The sequence below is a fragment of the Strix uralensis genome, chromosome 19 (genome assembly GCF_047716275.1).
Source record: "Strix uralensis isolate ZFMK-TIS-50842 chromosome 19, bStrUra1, whole genome shotgun sequence".
NCBI lineage: Eukaryota > Metazoa > Chordata > Aves > Strigiformes > Strigidae > Strix > Strix uralensis.
Genome location: NC_133990.1, coordinates 9567336 through 9584827, shown reverse-complemented (window position 1 = coordinate 9584827; position 17492 = coordinate 9567336). Strand labels below are relative to the sequence as shown.

The 17492-nt window shown below is 40.6% G+C and overlaps 1 protein-coding gene across 2 annotated transcripts in view; it reads right to left on the bottom strand.

The window, feature by feature from the left end:
* Window positions 1–500: 500 nt before the first annotated feature.
* Window positions 501–17492, bottom strand: part of GRB2 (growth factor receptor bound protein 2) — a 62214-nt gene continuing 45222 nt past the window's right edge. For both annotated transcript variants that reach the window (XM_074889278.1, XM_074889279.1), the window contains 4 exons: window positions 12502–12599; window positions 6686–6808; window positions 3992–4160; window positions 501–2826 (listed from right to left, as the gene is read on the bottom strand). In XM_074889278.1, coding sequence (XP_074745379.1) covers window positions 2641–2826; window positions 3992–4160; window positions 6686–6808; window positions 12502–12599 — 576 coding nt within the window. In that variant the 3' untranslated portion in view covers window positions 501–2640. The remainder of the gene's footprint in view (window positions 2827–3991; window positions 4161–6685; window positions 6809–12501; window positions 12600–17492) is intronic.

Here is a 17492-nt window from a genome sequence, read left to right as displayed (position 1 = left end):
ACAGTCCAAGCCACAGCTGCTGTGCTTACACAAGTCATACGCCCATCTTCCCCTCTGTCCTTCAGCAAGACACTCCAGAAATAACGGGTGTATCATTCTCCATGACTGGCTCCTTACGACATTAGTTCGTACCACAGGGACACTTGAGCAGTTTGGTAAAAAGCTTAGAAAAAAGCAAGGGAAGAAATCCTGAAGTGCCACCCTCACACTCAGCCAATAAATACACAGCCTTCACTCCTGGAGGAGACATGATCATTCTTCTCCCTCTGCCTCGCTTCCACACAGGCTAAGTGACATGACTCTCCATTGACTTATCCTGAAAGAGTAATGAATTCAGCCGAGCATGCTCACGCTGAACTAGGATGCTGAAGAGAGACCGAGCACTTCAGGCCAGAGCACACCTTACAGCTTTTCCCTCCCACAGCAATCTAATATCCTGTACATTAGCTCAGTCAGGCATATTTTGGTCAGTTAACTGAAATAACAGACAGATGCTCAAGTGAAGAATTCAATGTATATTTATTATTCACAGTTAATTACTATCTACCAAATGCTGCTGCAGAGTTAAAGGATTAAGTACATAGGCCTTTTTTATTTAAACACTGATTTTTTTTTTTAATATATATACACACACAAGACATATGTCTGCAAGGCTGCATGATATACACCAATTCCAAAATAAGGAAACAATCAAATGGTCCAGGTGTAGAATGCCATAGATTCCTTTTCCAATCACTTTACAAAGAAGGAAGAAAGTGAGTGACAGCTAGCAAGGAGAGGGGGAGAAAGTAATACTCTACAGGATAGCTCTCTCTTTCATCTGCTGGAAAATTAAAGTGTAAGGCAGAGTCCATCTCAGGAATAAAACATTTGTAACACTTAGTACAAAAAAAGGCACCCTCCAACAAAAGATTGCCCGTGCTTAGGCAGGGCGGTAGGAGATCTCCGCTGCAGTTTTTTGGATTCGTTGGTGGGGTGAAGGGATCCAGCCAAACGGCCGTCAAAAGGAAAAATAACGCAACTGAAGATTGGCACAGAGAGCAGTGCGGCCTGATTGCTTTCCTTTCTGTCCAATTTAATGTCGCACTGCTCTGGTGGAGGAGCAAATGGCCACAATAAATGCCATTATGGTGCGGGGTGGGGATTACAGTCATCACACAGCCTGCTGTGAATGGGGAGTGGGGTGGGGAAATCTACTTCAACAGTAACACTGACCTGAGGAGGGAGGAGAAACTGGAGAACAGTGATGCCAACCCCACTTTTCAAGAGCAACACGACTGCAAATATTCCCTATCCAGGCCAAAGAGACAGGCTGATTACATGCATCACGTAGAAACATTCACTAAGAGCATAAAGTTTTTTCAAGCACTATTTCTTGAGGTTTCTCTGCATTATAAAGTTTTCCATCAAAGGAATGTACATTTTATAGGACATCTCAGGGCTATTATTTCTCAAATTCCCCCCTTAACCCTCCCTCCCCAAAATACTCTTCCTCATTTTCCCTGGTCATAACTTCCCCCTTTCTTACTTCTTTTGAGGCTCCTGGTTGCAGCTCCCCACCTCTGAGCAGCCTAAGCTGCCGCTTGAATGCCTTGATTTTATTTTCCTTGGAATAAGGGAAGTTGAACAGTAAGACAAATCTTAAGATTAAAGCTCCATCTCTGTTTGTAGATTTTTCTCAAATGTCCATTGATAAAACCACCCTCCTTTACACCCTTCCCCCCAAAGTATTTATTTACACATAGGCAGAAAAAACCCCTCTGAAAAGCTCTGGACTGTCCTTTTAACTTAAAAAATAATAAAAAAGAAAATAAGGGAAAGGCACTATGGAAAAAATTACAGAATGTGCTCAACCGTACACCTTTAAGAAAAAACAAAAAAGCTGTCAGCACAGCATTAACATACTTCAGTTGTACGTTGGAGTTTCTCAAAGCAGCTCTGTGACTCAAAAGAAAAAAGAAGAAAAAAAAAAAAAAAGAACAAAAAGCCACACAACTCTTCTCCCTTCCCCTGCTTGGAAGCTGCTGAGCTTCAGAAGAAAGTGCCAAAGGAGAAGAAACAATAAAAATTAGATTAACACCTCATCTTTCCCAGGCAAGAAGAGCTGAATGTTGAAGGCAAAAGCAGAGACTGATGATTTTTGTTTTTTTGTTTTTTTGTTTTTTTTTTTTTTTAAAGGCAGGACTGTGGATTTGGTTCTTCTCTCATGTCCCTTCATGTCAAATGAAGACCGTTTGCAGAGAGAGAAAATACCAGCAGAGTTTCTCCCTTTTCCTTTAACTGCATGGCTAGGACTTTATATGGCATTAAAACTTCATGCACTGATGGACAGAGGAGGAGGGGGAAACAAGAGTGAATAAAAGGGGGTAACCCAGGAGCAGCTGAGGAAATTTGTTATTTTCATTTTTTTCTCTCTCTTTTTTTTTTTTTTTATTTTTAAAGATAAGTTTTGGTGTGTAAGTTGAACTCTTCCCCCCTCCCCGCCCCTGAAGTTCCGTACTGAGTGAAGGAGGATCACCTCACGGTGAAAGGTGACTCAGGTTTTATCGCCGTGTGATTTTAGGTCACTGGCTGCAGTTAGGCTCTGTATGTGTATTTACTGTTTCTCTGGTTTCTTTAAATAATCTCTAATATTTATCTCTAGATGTTCCGGTTCACTGGGGTCACATAGTTGCGTGGAAACATGCCCGTCTGTCCGTGGCAGGCTCCCTTCCACCAGTTGGGGTCAGAATTGTCAAGGACTTGGATAAAGTCTCCACGACGGAAGCCTAGCTCTCCTTCCTCCTGGGGATCAAAATCAAACAGGGCCTGAACATACGTTGGTTGCTGAAAGGGGAAAGAAAAAGATACACAAAGTGAGAATCATCCACAGCACTTAAGAAACCTGCTCCCTCAGGCAGGAGCTTAACTTACACTGGAGTTTATTGTTAAACATTCGGGCTGTTTCATTTCCCTGTAAGCCAGCTTCCAACATCTGTAACAAGATGCTAAAATAGGAAAGCACGGTCTATAGAAGACCTTAGAAAAAAGTCAAGCTTCTGTGAAAGAGCCAAAATAAAGACAGCAGATAACTCAGATGTTTTCCTAGTATTTTCCAGTCTTCATGACCTACTATAAATCTATTGCAATACAAAAGCCTTTTTGCTTATTCACCCTGTTTTCACCAACTGACAGCACAAATATTACTATTCTGTCTAACACTGCGATACACAAAGTTCCCCATAAAAACTGGATGTTGGCATTAAACACATTTTCCTTAGAATTCTCCAACATCAAGAAATTCTGCCACAGACCATTTTGCCTGGTCAGCAAATACTTCCATTCTTAAGGAAAAGCTAATGGTTCACGTAAAACATATTTGCATTCTTAAAATCACGAGGCCAGGAAGGTATCCTCATGCTTATCATTTTCAGCCACCTGTTTTCTCATTCTCTGTTTATCCCTGACCCAACAGTACAGAGAGAGATTTAATTCAGACAAACTGTGGCAAAAGGTGCTGGTGGCACATGGAGAGCAGTACGAATTCCACACCTCCTATCTTCAAGCTAGAACTATAATGCTGCACGTGGAAGCAAAATGATTTATCCAAAATTGACAAAGGATCCAGTTATATGCAACGTAACATTCTGACTGGCCTGGGAAATGGAACAAAACACAGAGCTAGATATACACAAGCTGCTCTGCTGGCACTCAGCAGTAGTTTTTGGTTTCTCTTAACCCTGGCTAGACCAAACCAGAAGGCTAGAGATGTTCCATGTGCTATACCTGTAACCACCTCTTCAGGAAAGACCAGCACCAAAGCTTCACTGGCTACCGAGTGGTACAGTTCTGGTTATGAACTGTATAAATATAACTAACCTTTCTTACTGTGTCCTAAACCAGGAGTAAACCCATTTTTAATTCACATGAATCAGGTGACCTTCCTTCAACAGTACCCATAAACATTAAGACAAGCTCTAAATAGTGCACTTCATGAGGACACTCCTCTTACCTGTGGCACCTGTTCAATGTCCCGGAGAAATATTTGCTGGTTCCTGGAGACAGATGTGGATCTGTGATAATCTACCAGCTCGTTCAAAGAATTGAACTTCACCACCCAGAGGAAATACTTGCCAGCCCCATCTCTAAGCACCTTGAAGTGCTGCACATCATTTCCAAACCTGTGTGGAAAGAATGAAGTACACAAAAAAATGCACATTATTAGTTGTTGAGTACTCCTCTTTTGAGATCGTCAGCACAAAGTTTCAAACAAAAAGGTCTTTCAGGGCACAGTGAAAACTGTCATATAGATACCAATTGGTTGCTATAAAAAAAGAGGTCCGAAACCCACTTGTCAATTGTATTTTACAGAAATCAGTGATCAGAGAGATAGAATACTGAAATTTATCTTGAATTTATCAAAATACTGAATTTATCTTGAAAAAATCCTGCAAGCTTCACGTGTGCTTTTTTTTACAATAGGACTTCAGTTCAAAACCAGCTTTTCAAACCATTCTGAATTTGCAGAAGTTTGAGGTCTTTTCATAAAGGATGTGTCACAACACTGTCTTGGATGACATGCAATATTTCAGCTTTTTATTTTACACTACGTTGCCACGTAGCTGGCAGCCATTATGTGTACATCTTGATGTATGTATGCAGTCACCTGTCGCTGAAGACAGTGCACAGAATAACCAGGACACATGCCATGGACTTCGCAGTACAAATACAAGGTCACATTAAAGTCGCTGCACCATGGTGCTTTCTACTTCACGTTCCCAAATACAAGATTTTGAAGTCAAATAGTACAAGCGCTTCAGTTTAGCTCTTCACACACAGCAATTTCGCAACTGATTTGAGTCACTTTAGCTTTGTGCTACTCTTGCTATGGTCCTGTACTTCTTGTGGTCTCAGTCAGCACCACTGTGTGTGTGTGATAATGCAACACATAAGCACCAGTCCCATTATAGGTAAACTGCTGGGAAAACACTGCCACAGAGAGGCTAGGATTGTCTCTTCTGGCAGCCAGTGTGGACTTACGCAAAAGATTGTCTTGAAAAACAAGAGGATCTCTCTGGTCCTTAAAACAGAAAACCCCCACAAACTCAAAATGCTCAAAAGGTGATGCTGCACATGCAATGTAGCAACCTCCATTCTGTGTTAACAATTCTTTCTGAGAAATGATGGCATTCAGTTGAAGTTACATTTCCAACAATTTTATTCTGAATAAAGAGGAACTCTGAAGAGGTCCATTGGGATTTTCCAGATGATATTTTTACTTCAGTCTAAAACACTGAAAACAGAACACAACTGTTCCCCACTTGGCATGCACAGCCTCTATACATTGGCTGAAAAAGCAGACGCTATCTTGGCTACAAAGCTAACATGAAATAACTCATGAGTACTGCCTCTGCTCTCCCTTCCTCAACCTGAGAGCTTCTCACCATTTCAAATCCTGCAGTCACTGCTTAAGAAAAAGACTTTTCTAAAAATTTAACAGGGAAAAAAAAAATCAACTGAGAAATTACCACCAGATGGCAACACTAAGCTAACAGGCAGGCAGAGCTATGCTATCATAACTTGATGTTTCTTAAAGGAATGCACTTTCTGGAATGAAGCTTCCATTCATATCTAGTATTCCAGCTTAGATGATTGTATCCAAGACAGAAATATAAACATCTCTAAAATCAGTGGCTTTAATGCAGTTTGTTGGCATGACTCAGTGCTGCTGTACAGGAGGACAAAAATTTGGTTACAGACCAAAAACAACCAGGAAAAAAAATTATCCTGTCGAGACAGATCACTGATAGTCACAGATAATAGAGCACATTAGGAATCGTACATGAATCATCAAAAATTATTGTTAGGATTCTCAAGAAAATCTTGTTAGTTTCTGGTAGGAAAGGGGAAGATTACAGAAAATTAAAAAAAGGCAAAATCAACTGCTAAGGACAGAGTCCCTCCCACCTCCAGGCCATGTTAAATTATGTCACATACCCTTTCAAGTTTCTAACACCTCTATTTTACAGTGACTTCAGATGGGCAGGACAGGTAGCCTGGTATTATGTGGGCCATGGCTAACTATCAGGAACTAGTAGTAGTACTGGTTAACAGCCAGTACTTCTGGTAAGGTTATTCAAGGATGAGAACTGCTCCTCCTCACTTCACTGTCGTTAGGCTGATTTCTCTACCAACATGGAATGCACTTATGAGAGATCCAAGAGGCCTGTTTTCACAGCTCCATGTCCCAGTGCTAGACAACATGAATATCCCCAAAGCATGTGCCAAGCAGACATGAAAAACATATTTAGAAGTGTACTACACAGAGAGAAGACAGAGTAGTAACTTGCACTGCAGAAGAGGAATGAAGAAGGATGGGAGAAAACATGTACACACTGGGCACTTCGTGGTTTTAAGGAGAAGTAATGGGATCCACAAACCAACAGACAGTGCCTGGGACTACATGACCCAGACAGGAACATGCTACCAGGTCAGCCCTGTAGGCTCATTACAAAGCAGAGCATATATATTTGCTTTATCAGAGAGGGAATAAGTAAGTATCACTGGAAGAAGAGGAATGCTATAGGGCATCTGGAAGATTATTCTGGCTCCTCAACATTGCCAATCACCCGCCCTCTACTCACAAGTCCAAATAAGCAGTAGATGCCCTGATTACCACACATGGTTGTTTCTGGGCATTACTTACTTGACTGAGAGGGAGAAGTCCCCAGGAGCGCTCTCACTCTCCCTGATGAGGAAGGCACCATCGTGTCTCTGTTTGCCTAACATCTCTTCAGCCTTTGCTCGGGGAATCTTTCCAAAAAACCACCTGTGTAGTGAGGAAAAGAAAACAATAGGGAAAGTTAAGAATTTTAATCCTTTCATGGAAGAGCCAGACGTAGATATTCACACAGATGAAATGATTCTTAACAGAAGTAACTGCACCTCACGGCCACTCCAATACAGACTAGTGAAGCTTTTCACAATGTTTCATCCTGGCAATGAAGCAACAGTGACTTGATAAGCAGGTGCTTACTATTTCATCCAATTTAGCACAGCAGAGATGTGGTAAGAGTGAAACCCTGAAATTACAGGATTTATTTTCAGATGCAGAAGAAAACCTGATCAAAATTTAATGCACATTGTTTTGCTCTACTATATCTGGAGTTTAGTATATAAAACTTCACAGCAAGAACCTAATGTGTACAATTGCTTCACAGAAAAGTCCTGCTTTGTGAGACTATGACAGCTACCCTGGGAACTGGCCACAACCTTGACAAAGTTAAAATGTCTACTGTGGTCTGCACTGGTGTCTTAGTAATCAGGCCTCATAACCTAAAGCCAAACAGATTAAATGCCTAGCACTCAAGCAAGAAGCTCAAGTCCCTTCCTCTATCACTAAGGAATAAAGTCTCATGTCTCTACATGCAAAGTTGTAGTTGTCCAAACTGTATGATGTCATCAACTCAGAGACAACAAAGAAGTCCTGCATTGGTGGCTGGTCAGTACTGAACTTCCCTATGATATAGCAGCATTTATTTCACTATTAGTACCCAGAGATAATCAGTGGGGAACAATTACACAGTTTCCTTTATTACTTATGCCTCCTAAGGAGAAACCACCTATGCCTTAGCTATGATTTGCAGAGCAGACAATATAGTAAATTTAAGTTATTGATGATTAAGCACAGAAACAGCACTATTTTAGCAGGTAGAAATCTCTAAAATAAAAAAATCCAGTATTTGCAAAGTGCAAGGGAAACACTGGGAGTTCACTCACAGGTTTCTCTTCAGAAACATCACAGCTGTAGAAACAAGATCCTGTCTATGGATTGACCCATCCTGCATAAATGGTAAGTGCATTTTGTATCAAAACCAATTTCTAGTCTCTTTTAGATCCGGTGGTAAGACACAACTACTTCAGCAGAGAGAATGAGTAGCTTCATTCAGCAGCTGGTTGTTCCTGCAGCCCAGAGTCCAATCCTTCTGACCCCTACCCCTGCACTGTGGTCAAAGATGGGTATCATATGTCAGAAAGCTAAGGCAGGTGCCAGGAGTGGAGTTACATGCAGACCAAGTGAGAAAACTTCCCTCGAGGTCTCTCTGCTTCATTGCAGAGGACTGCTGAGCTGGGCATGCAATTCAGTTCGAGGAAAATTGCTGATAATATTTGTTTCAGCGGCCCATTTTCTGGCTTTCTCCTATAGTCAGGACAATCTATCAGCTTTCACATAAGCAGTCACATGAAATAGCTGCACTGTGGAAGCCTCATCTGAAATTCTTGACAGCTGCGCAGAAGTCAAAGCCGCAGGCTGACCACCTCCATGACACCAAGGGTGAACTTACCCCAGGCAACCAGATCAGCACTGACCAACAGCCCCTGGTCATGGGATTCTTACCGACATTTACATTTGCATTTCCAGACTAATCCAAGATTAAAGGCAAACCAGGCCTGAGTGGTAGGTCACATGGCGTGGGAAAAGCAGAACCATCTTCACAACCAAGAAGTACAGCTTTCAGTTCTGAGTAGCAGATCACACAGGATAGAAGCACTTACCACAGCCTATAACCATGCAGATGACTGACCTTAAAGGAGAGCATTTAATAACAAGAGCTCCACTCAAAGTTTACTTTCTACAGTGAAGGTTTTGGTGCAGCAAAAAGTCAGAAGTTGCAGAATCCTCCCTGAGACAGTCATTCTTAAGAGAAGCTGAAGCTTTCATGAAGTCACAAAGTCACCAGATCTTCCTCTCTAAGAGGAAGTCATCTCTAGAGGTGGAGGACCACCCACCCATTACTTGATTACCAAACTCTTCAGCTACTGGCAGCCCTCGCTCCTCTCACTGGCTGTCTTCAGTATCTGCTCACCATAGGAGACTACACAAAAACACATCCCTACGTTATATCAAGGTGACGAGTCCACAGATGTATTTCTACTATAGGCAACACATTTAATAAAACAACTCTAGGACATCCCCCTTGTAAAAGGAGTATGTATTCACTCCTTTTACTCCTTTAGCTATGCAGCTCCATTATGAAAAGCTTTTTGGCACTGGAAATTATATATCTTGTTTACAAACTTGGTTTCCATGATCACCTAAACATGTTTTACTTGCTTGCAAGTCTTGTTGTGTACTTTTTATCCCCTGGAATGGAAAGGAAAAGCTTTCTCCCACAACCATCCTATTTGTAGTGATAAAGAACTTCATGGCATTTAGTACTTTCCTGGTGGTTTAGCATCTGTGCCGCTTCTCGGTACCTGAGATGGTGGCAGAGACAGCAGAGGAAGTGTCTGTCTACCTGTCTCTCACTGCACTCTGCTGCCTTCAAAAAACAACCAAGAGAAGCCATTATGTGAAACTCCTTTAGAATTCAAAGGTAGTATTTTGTTTCCTGGGCTTCTGGCACAATTTTGCCTCTGCCAAACGTTACATAAAGCAAGCTTTATATTATGATTTTAGATATCTTGCCATAGTTCCTGTCTACAAAGCAATTTAATTCTGTTTAGTTCTCAATTCTCAATTACTTGCATGAGACTTGGAAATGAAAGCCTCATCTTAAAAGAAAAATCAAAACACCTCACCCATCTCTGTAAAATAGAAGGAAAGCCTGAAAGAGCTCAATGGAATGTCTACAGTCCTTCCTGAAGCCCCAGAAGCATACCTTATTTTTCTCCTAAAAGTTACTGAACTGCTACAAAGAAGTGTACAATTCGATTAAAGGAATTAACACTTCCAAAGTAACAATATCAAATTATTAGTTTTCTGCCAGCTGTTTCTAAGGCACTTTAAAGAGAAAGACTAAATATCTTTCACAATTCTTGAACTCCCTTGCAGTTTTATGACTTCACTACCAATTTAGCCATTCAGAGTATAAGAGAAGCTTGAATTCTAAATACAAAAAAAAGATTAAAAGAAAACCCCATAGATGAAGGAGACAAATTGATTTTGAAGGACTACTGTCTACTTAAGAACACACTTGTAAAGCATCAGAAGTGCTGTGCATGTATGAATCTTTGCTACAGAATGACTGAAAAAATTGTCAAAAATTACACATGGAGAACTAGGCCAAGGAAACCGACCACAATATTCCCACAGCTTCCCTGCTGAAGGGCTAAGCTTGGTAACACTTGTCTCCAACTAGCTTTGTAATGTAGGTGAAACTCATCCAGTCAGCACTGCAAAACCAAACCCAGGCATTACAGCTGATGCTGCACAGGAAGAAGGCGATGCACTGACTGGTACAACACAAAGTTCACATGGCTTTCAGGCTCATTTCAATTGGCAGTTTGGCAATTCTTTTGGCTTTACTTAGCACAACCATTTAGCTTGGCCAATTTCCTCCATGCAAGTTACAATATTGCAAAGTGAGACTTCAGCAGTATCTCCAAGCAAAGCTGATTATGAACACAAACACTTGAGATACATACACACAGCAGGACTCCGATCCAGGCCGTTTCATAAACAGCAAATTCCTCCCCTGTCCCCTTAAAGAGAGAAAGGCAGTCCTGCCACTGAACTGCACTGTTGTGCCTGCACAGGAAGGCTCCCTGCCCAGAGTTTCCTGCAGCTCTTCTCTCAGTATCATGCCTATGTCTACTCACATCTTTGCTTAATTGATGTGGCAATTCAGATTAACCCTTCAGAACCCAGGTGACTCAGCTGGTGACCGAGAGGCACCACATTTTCCTTTCAGCTTCAATTGCTAGTAGTTACAAAGCAAACTGTAAGAGTTGCAAAACACAAGCAAGAAGAAACAGTGCACCTTAAGACTAGCTGTGGGGCTGGAGGATTTAAGTCTCAGATCCTAGGACAGGATTTAAAGCCATTTTCAGTTGCTTTCTTCCCAAATCCTCTTGAAAAGCTCTCGTGCTGCCTTCCCACAACACAGCTTGATACTAGTCTGAGAAAAGGAACACTTCTCACTCCTGGTCAGCTGCCTCTAATTTGCTTTTTGTATGACCTGTAAGACTACTTAGAGAGCTCTGCATTACAGCTAAGCAAACATTATGCTATAAAAACTTTTGCATAATTTCCCAGGGTTGCTAATGCACTAGTTAAGACTCCCAGCATTGCTGACACATGGAACTAACTCCATCCAGCTGTCATCAGCAGTTTAAACATCTTCAGAAAAGGTCAGATTAACTATGCTTAAAAACCACTACCAAATTCACCCACTTCAGGCTCAAGTTCATTCCCTTTTGATTTCAAAAAGTGAAAAACTGACAGCTCTATCCCTCTAAAACAAAATACCATGGATGACTACAGAACAAACTGGTCATCATCATTGCAGGAGACTTCACTGCTGTATAACTCAAATGCCTGCAAAACTGTTATGAGATGTATGATGATTCAAATCAATGAGAGAAATTGCAATGTACATTTGTGATCACCAGTGGACTAGCATGATCAGGATAAATGAGACATGTCACTGCAGAAGACAAGGCTTTAAACAATTTCAGAATTTTCTTGTGCATCCTTGCTTCACTTCCCACTTGCCTGCACTAAAGCAGTATACCTCCTCTTTCTTGGGGCACTGTCCCTCAGAAGCTTCCTTCTGCTATTTCAAAAAAGTCTTTAGAAAAATAATTCTTGATTGGATTTAACGGCAGTATCTTCACGATATGAATACAGCTAACAATTACAAATCAATCATCAGTTTTTGTGAGCAACTGAAACACTCCTTGTAAAAACCCTGATTACAGGTTTTGCTGCTTCTTCCTGAACCTTTTCTCTGTTACCCAGAGCTTGCTGTTTTCTTGTTCAGATGGTAAAGGATCTCAAAGGTTGGCAGAACCAGAGTTTAGTAGAAGACAGCAGAAATACCCGAACTGACACAAAGAAAATACCCAGTCATGAAATTGTCATATGCTAGTTTCTTTGTATCTAAGAGGAAATGTAGTTACTCAAATACAGTTCCCTGGAGCTGTAAATCAATGCCACTATACTTGCATAACAGTACAGACTCTTGAGGTTGGCCTGTTTCATGAGGAAGGTGTTGGACCAAATGACTGTTAAGAGGTCCTGTCTGACCAAAACAATTGTGATTCTATGCTCATGATGTGACACAGATATACTATGAGTTCAGCTCCAAATATCCTTGAACATTTTTCTGGTGAGCTGTGAATGCCACAGTTTTTACTCTTACCTGCTACACTAAGTAAAACAGAGAATCATCACAAGAACACACTCACTCTTCTTCCTGGGGCAGTGGTGATGACAACTTGTTACTAAAGAGTTCTCTGCTGTTTTATGCCTGCTACTCCCATGATCAGTTTGTCTACAGCAAAACACCAGAGCAACCATCAGAAAAGCTTCCAAAAATACCCTGCTATATAGCTAGCTGTGAAATGAGTTACAGTAAACGCTACAGCCAGAGATACAACTCGACAGTCATCCTTTATTTATCCGTACATGTTAGATCTGATAAAGTACACTTTGCAAAATACTCCACAGAAAAACTTCTGTTTGAGAGGATGTGCAAAAGTAAGATCAAGGGAGCCTATCACCAAAGCTCTACTTACGGATGTGGTTTCATTTCTATGTAGTTCTTGGGAATGAAGCCGTCTTTTCCATTGAGTTCTGCCTTGTACCAATTCTGATCGCATTCTTCATTCAAAACCTGAAGGTAGCAAACAAAAAATAAGCTTACCACATTTCAGGATACAGCAAAACTGATGAAGGTACTAGCACATTCCTCCCATTGTCATTCCAGACTGGTCTTTGTAAGATGAACCTATAAAAACCGATGCTAGCCATCCTGCTCCACTGCATCTCATGAGCGCTCAGAACTGTGGTGAACAAGTAATTTAAAATAGCCAAAACACCAAGCTTTAGTAAGAAAGCCACTGTGAGTCCACAGGTACTTTTAATAACATAACTAGACTGAGATTTGTACCAAAGATTAAGCTGGCTGTCATAACCAAAAAATTCTGTCCAAAATTTGCAAGCCAAGAAATTCTGATTCTTTATCACTTCTAATGATCACTTTTTCCTGAATTCAGCTTACAAGCCTGATGCTTTCAGCATAAATGTGATTTCATCCAGATGTTCTGCATTTGTACTGGTTCCACACTGGATATGCTAGAGATTGTAGGCAACATCTATATTACAGAGAATTTTACAAAAAAGACTCCCCCATGACAACATTAGCACAGGCCCAGCTGCAGATACAACTGGCAACTTCAGCTGGTTTTGCTGATACAAGTTAAAACCAGGTTAAGTTGGATGGCAGAAAGAGTAACTTGCCTGTTAGGCATTTTTTATGTTAATAAAGCAAGTTAAACACATAAAACCAGCAAATGTAGATGAACAAAGTTTCTTTTTTTTTTTTTAAAGGGATACTTTTCTTTTTATGACTTTATTTCTAAAGTGAATGAAAGATCAGGAGTCACAAGAGAAGAGCCACATGAAGAGGTAGCTTTAAAAAGCACAAATTGATACTTCAAAGCATACTTGTTATAAAAACTTTGGTGCTTTATTTTTCATTGAATTTCTGTCAACCAGTACAGTGGAATAGGCAAGCCTGGTACCCTGACTGAAAGTAGTCTCTGGAATAAAGTAGTATTATGTTTGGTAAATAAAGCCATGCTATAGTTTGAAACTACCCCTCCTCAAAAAGATTTATTTGGTGTTGGAAGTAAACACTGCGCAGAACCTGCTCCCCACCCTTTACAATTAAGCACCACAACACTTTTCCCTGAGCACTTTCATTCCTTCTCAGCTTTCTGAGGTTCTTTTAAAACTTTGTGACAATGGCCAACAAAAGGCTGGATCTGAGTTTAAAAAAATACACACACTTAAAGCCTCAAGTCATAAAAGTATCACGTGATTAGCATTGCCTGAATGTGGGAAGATGAGGCAACACACAGAGAAAGACAACGTGAATGCAGATCCAAACATCAATAGTACATACGCAGTTATGGTGAAGACATCCACCAAAACCCCAAAATCTTCATAAGCAATTACTGCCATTTCTGACCTTTTTTTTTCTTCTCTATCTCACTATACTTCTTTTTTGAAAGGGTGATAAGAGGAAATAAAAAAAAAGGAAAAGCAGTCAGTAATTTGCAAGTGCAGGCCTTAAAATTCTTATAGCTGACAGGAGTGCTTCAGAAAATTAAAACTCTAATGATCAGTGTTTGCTGTCTTTCAAAAATACATGACAAATCAACACCCTGATCTGCCTCATTGCTGACTGCTACATATAAAAGAGAAAAATCTTAACACCTACTGAAGTGAAATCCAGTAAAGGAAAAAGAGAACAGCATCTGAATCTCCCCAGTGAATTACAGTGGGTAATAGTTACCTGGCTGCTCCTTAAGTCCCAACCGAAGAGGCTGATGGTAGGCTGTACATCCCCCAGGTGCAAGCACTTCCACCGCAGAACTAGCACAGTAGCAGGGCCACATCTACAGAACTTCAGGTGAGCAAAGACATGCACCTTTACAGCCCATTTCAGGATATTTTCAGTTGAAGATACTTTAATACTTAAAAGATCCCAAGTACTTTTATATGGATAAAAATATTCAAGCTATCTTTTGTGCAGTTACTACTGTGGGCTTCCATTTATTTATTTACAAGCATTGTTTTAGCATTCATTACAGTTCAGTCATTCAGCAAGGATAATCTGACCACAGGTCATGAGCAGTTCAAGTGTGGCTCTGTTAAAGGCTCTGAGGTAAAAGCTTGCACATGGAGAGCTGACGCAGATCAGCTGATGTCTGCTGAATTGCCTTTAAGCAAGAAATGATGCACATCTCTCTCAACCACTGTACTGACTGACTGCAAGACAGCGTTCTGTGCAGAACCGATTCAACTCCAGAATATGAAATACAGGTAGATGACACCAGCAGGCAGCTCTGGGATACTGAGCAGGGCAGATAGACATTTTAAAAAGGTATGTAAAAACGTGAATTGCATAGAGACTAGGGAGACAGAGGGCACACACTGTAGCCCAGATCTACAACTCTGTCACATACAAAGATTTTGGCACACAGATTGAATGACCAGGAAGTTTGGTTGTTATATACTTCAGCTGCCATCACTACAGTCACTTACAATACAACAGAACACAAACATGACACATTTTGATGTGATTTCTAATAAGCCAAATCTTATGCAATAGTGTGCATTCCTTTATCAAAGATAGCACAGATCAAACCTTTGATAAGATTGTGTACTACAAACTCATTTCAATACCATCAGAGAGCAGTTAAAGGATATGGCAGTCTGTTCTTTTTCCAAGAATAAAAAAACTGGGTAAATTGTAGCTTCATATGAAGGACATTACCACATATTTGTGCTTTTGGCAGTAGGTATTAAAAATGATCAGTAATTCTAATGCCCAAATGTAAATTACTTTAATGAGTTTTATCTTGCTCTGAAGATATGCTAATAGATTTGGAGGAACCAAATCACATAGGGCTTGGGGTACTCATTAATGCTTGGCCTGAAGCCAAATGCCAGTGAGGGAGCATTGCTGAGGCATGCATTAAGCTTTGTGACCGGAAAAAAAATAGCTGGATAAAAGGCATAGTAAGGTGAACTGCCTACACATATGCATGTACAACCTGTCCAGGGGACTTCTGCTGTAATAACGAATCCTCCACAGCTCCCCCCCTTCAGTGGCTTTGTTTGCTCCAAGGACTTTTTCCTGCTTCACACCCAGGCTCCCATATCTTCATAGCCAGTTGCCCTTTCTAGGATCATTTTAACTATCTGTCACAGCTCCATTCACGCCCTGGAAGACAGCCAAGCTACCCATGCCCTATATTATATACCAGAGAGCTTATACACACAGAGTCACCCTGTAAACACCCCCGTTTTCCCCTTTCAGGGTCTTTCAGTGCACACTCTTCCAGAGGCAACAGAACATACTGTTTTCTTTACAAAGCTCTATGTTCACGTATCATTGCAAGAGGAGTGACTTCCACAACACAGATATCTAAAAAATAATTTCTTCTGACAATGTCTCAAACAGACACCGCTGGAGCTGCTCCCAATGCTTAGACAAGCAAAAATGACTTGTACTGAAGTACCTGAAATTCAGGACAACTTTGCAGTCACGTACACAAGGCTGGAATTCTGGTGGCTGCTATGAAGTTATGTAGCTATTATGACAACTGCAGAACAGTCATGTACATTTCAACTTTCAAAAAAATTTACACCACTAACATCCATTAGTGAAATACAACTAAAAAGTTGGGAACACAGGTAAAAACTCTCTGCACTGGGGCGTATCTGGCTTAGGCATTTACATCTGACATTGCCCTCTTTTCTTTTAAATCGTAAACCCACTGAAAGAACTGACTTTAATTAAACCATTTTGCTGCAAAACATTTTAAGAAAAGCATCCAGTAAATCCATCTATTCCATACCTACAACTGGCCTCCAAGTGATTTCCAAATAATAATTAACATTTATCATCAGGATACTTAAAAACCAGTGCTATGCCTCTAAGAAAAATAAAGATTCTTAACTGAACTGTGGTAAGATTTTCTCAAGACTTACCAAAGCTATAAAATTTAGTCTAAGTACTGCAGGTATCACTAGATTTTGCTTTGAAAATTTCTCCAAGTACAAATAAATACAGATAAATTAAACAACAAAACGAAACTTAAAGATACACCACGCCAAACCGAGACAGCCTTCAGAGTCTGAAAAAATATCTAAAAGGCACAAACACTTATTTAGCTCAACAACTGTTAAAAACTGCTGCTCTTTGTATAGGTCAAAACATAAAGCATTCCTTTGCAGACAATCCTCTTGTCTGCTGTAAATCTAATCAAGTCTATACCAGAGTGACTCTTCCTTTCACACTGGGGCATCTGTGCCTGAGAGGAGGAAGAAGGAAGGGTATTTTTAGCCACTATATTTGAACACATACTGCCATGTGATGTCCTCAGTCTGTAGTCAGCCCTGTTTTACAGTAATAGTGGCTCAACTGCTGCCCATCAGTTTCCTACTTTGATAATAGATCTCTTATCAACAAAAGCCCATCTGTTCCCATGGAAATGGAGAAGAGGCACTGCTGAAGAGCCCCACAAGGCAGCTCCCAAGTTTGAGCTAGAACAGTTCACACACAGCAGGCATCCCCAGCCATTTTCAATTCCATACCTAGTGAATATTTCTAAGTACAGCTTTTCCACCCTTGTGAGTTGTTGTACACCAGTCTTTATCCTCACAAAACCAAACAACTTTCAGGAACATGCAGGCACTAAATTGGAACATAACAAGCAGATCTGGCATCTCAACTCTCAAGCTGACTCCCATATGCAAACATGGAACTAAACATAAGGCCTCCAACGTATGTGCTTGTGAATTTAGCCAAATTCATCAGAATGCTTGGGTTTTGGAGAGACAAAACCCAAAAAACTTATACAGAGAGGGCTCTGAGTTTTGGCTAAACCTCCTCTTTTCCCTGAACTGTAAGGTTTCAGGATTTTTGCTGTGCTGACTGAAACAGAAGGTAACACAACTGCTCAAGTACAACCCGTTTGTTACCAGCGTGGTT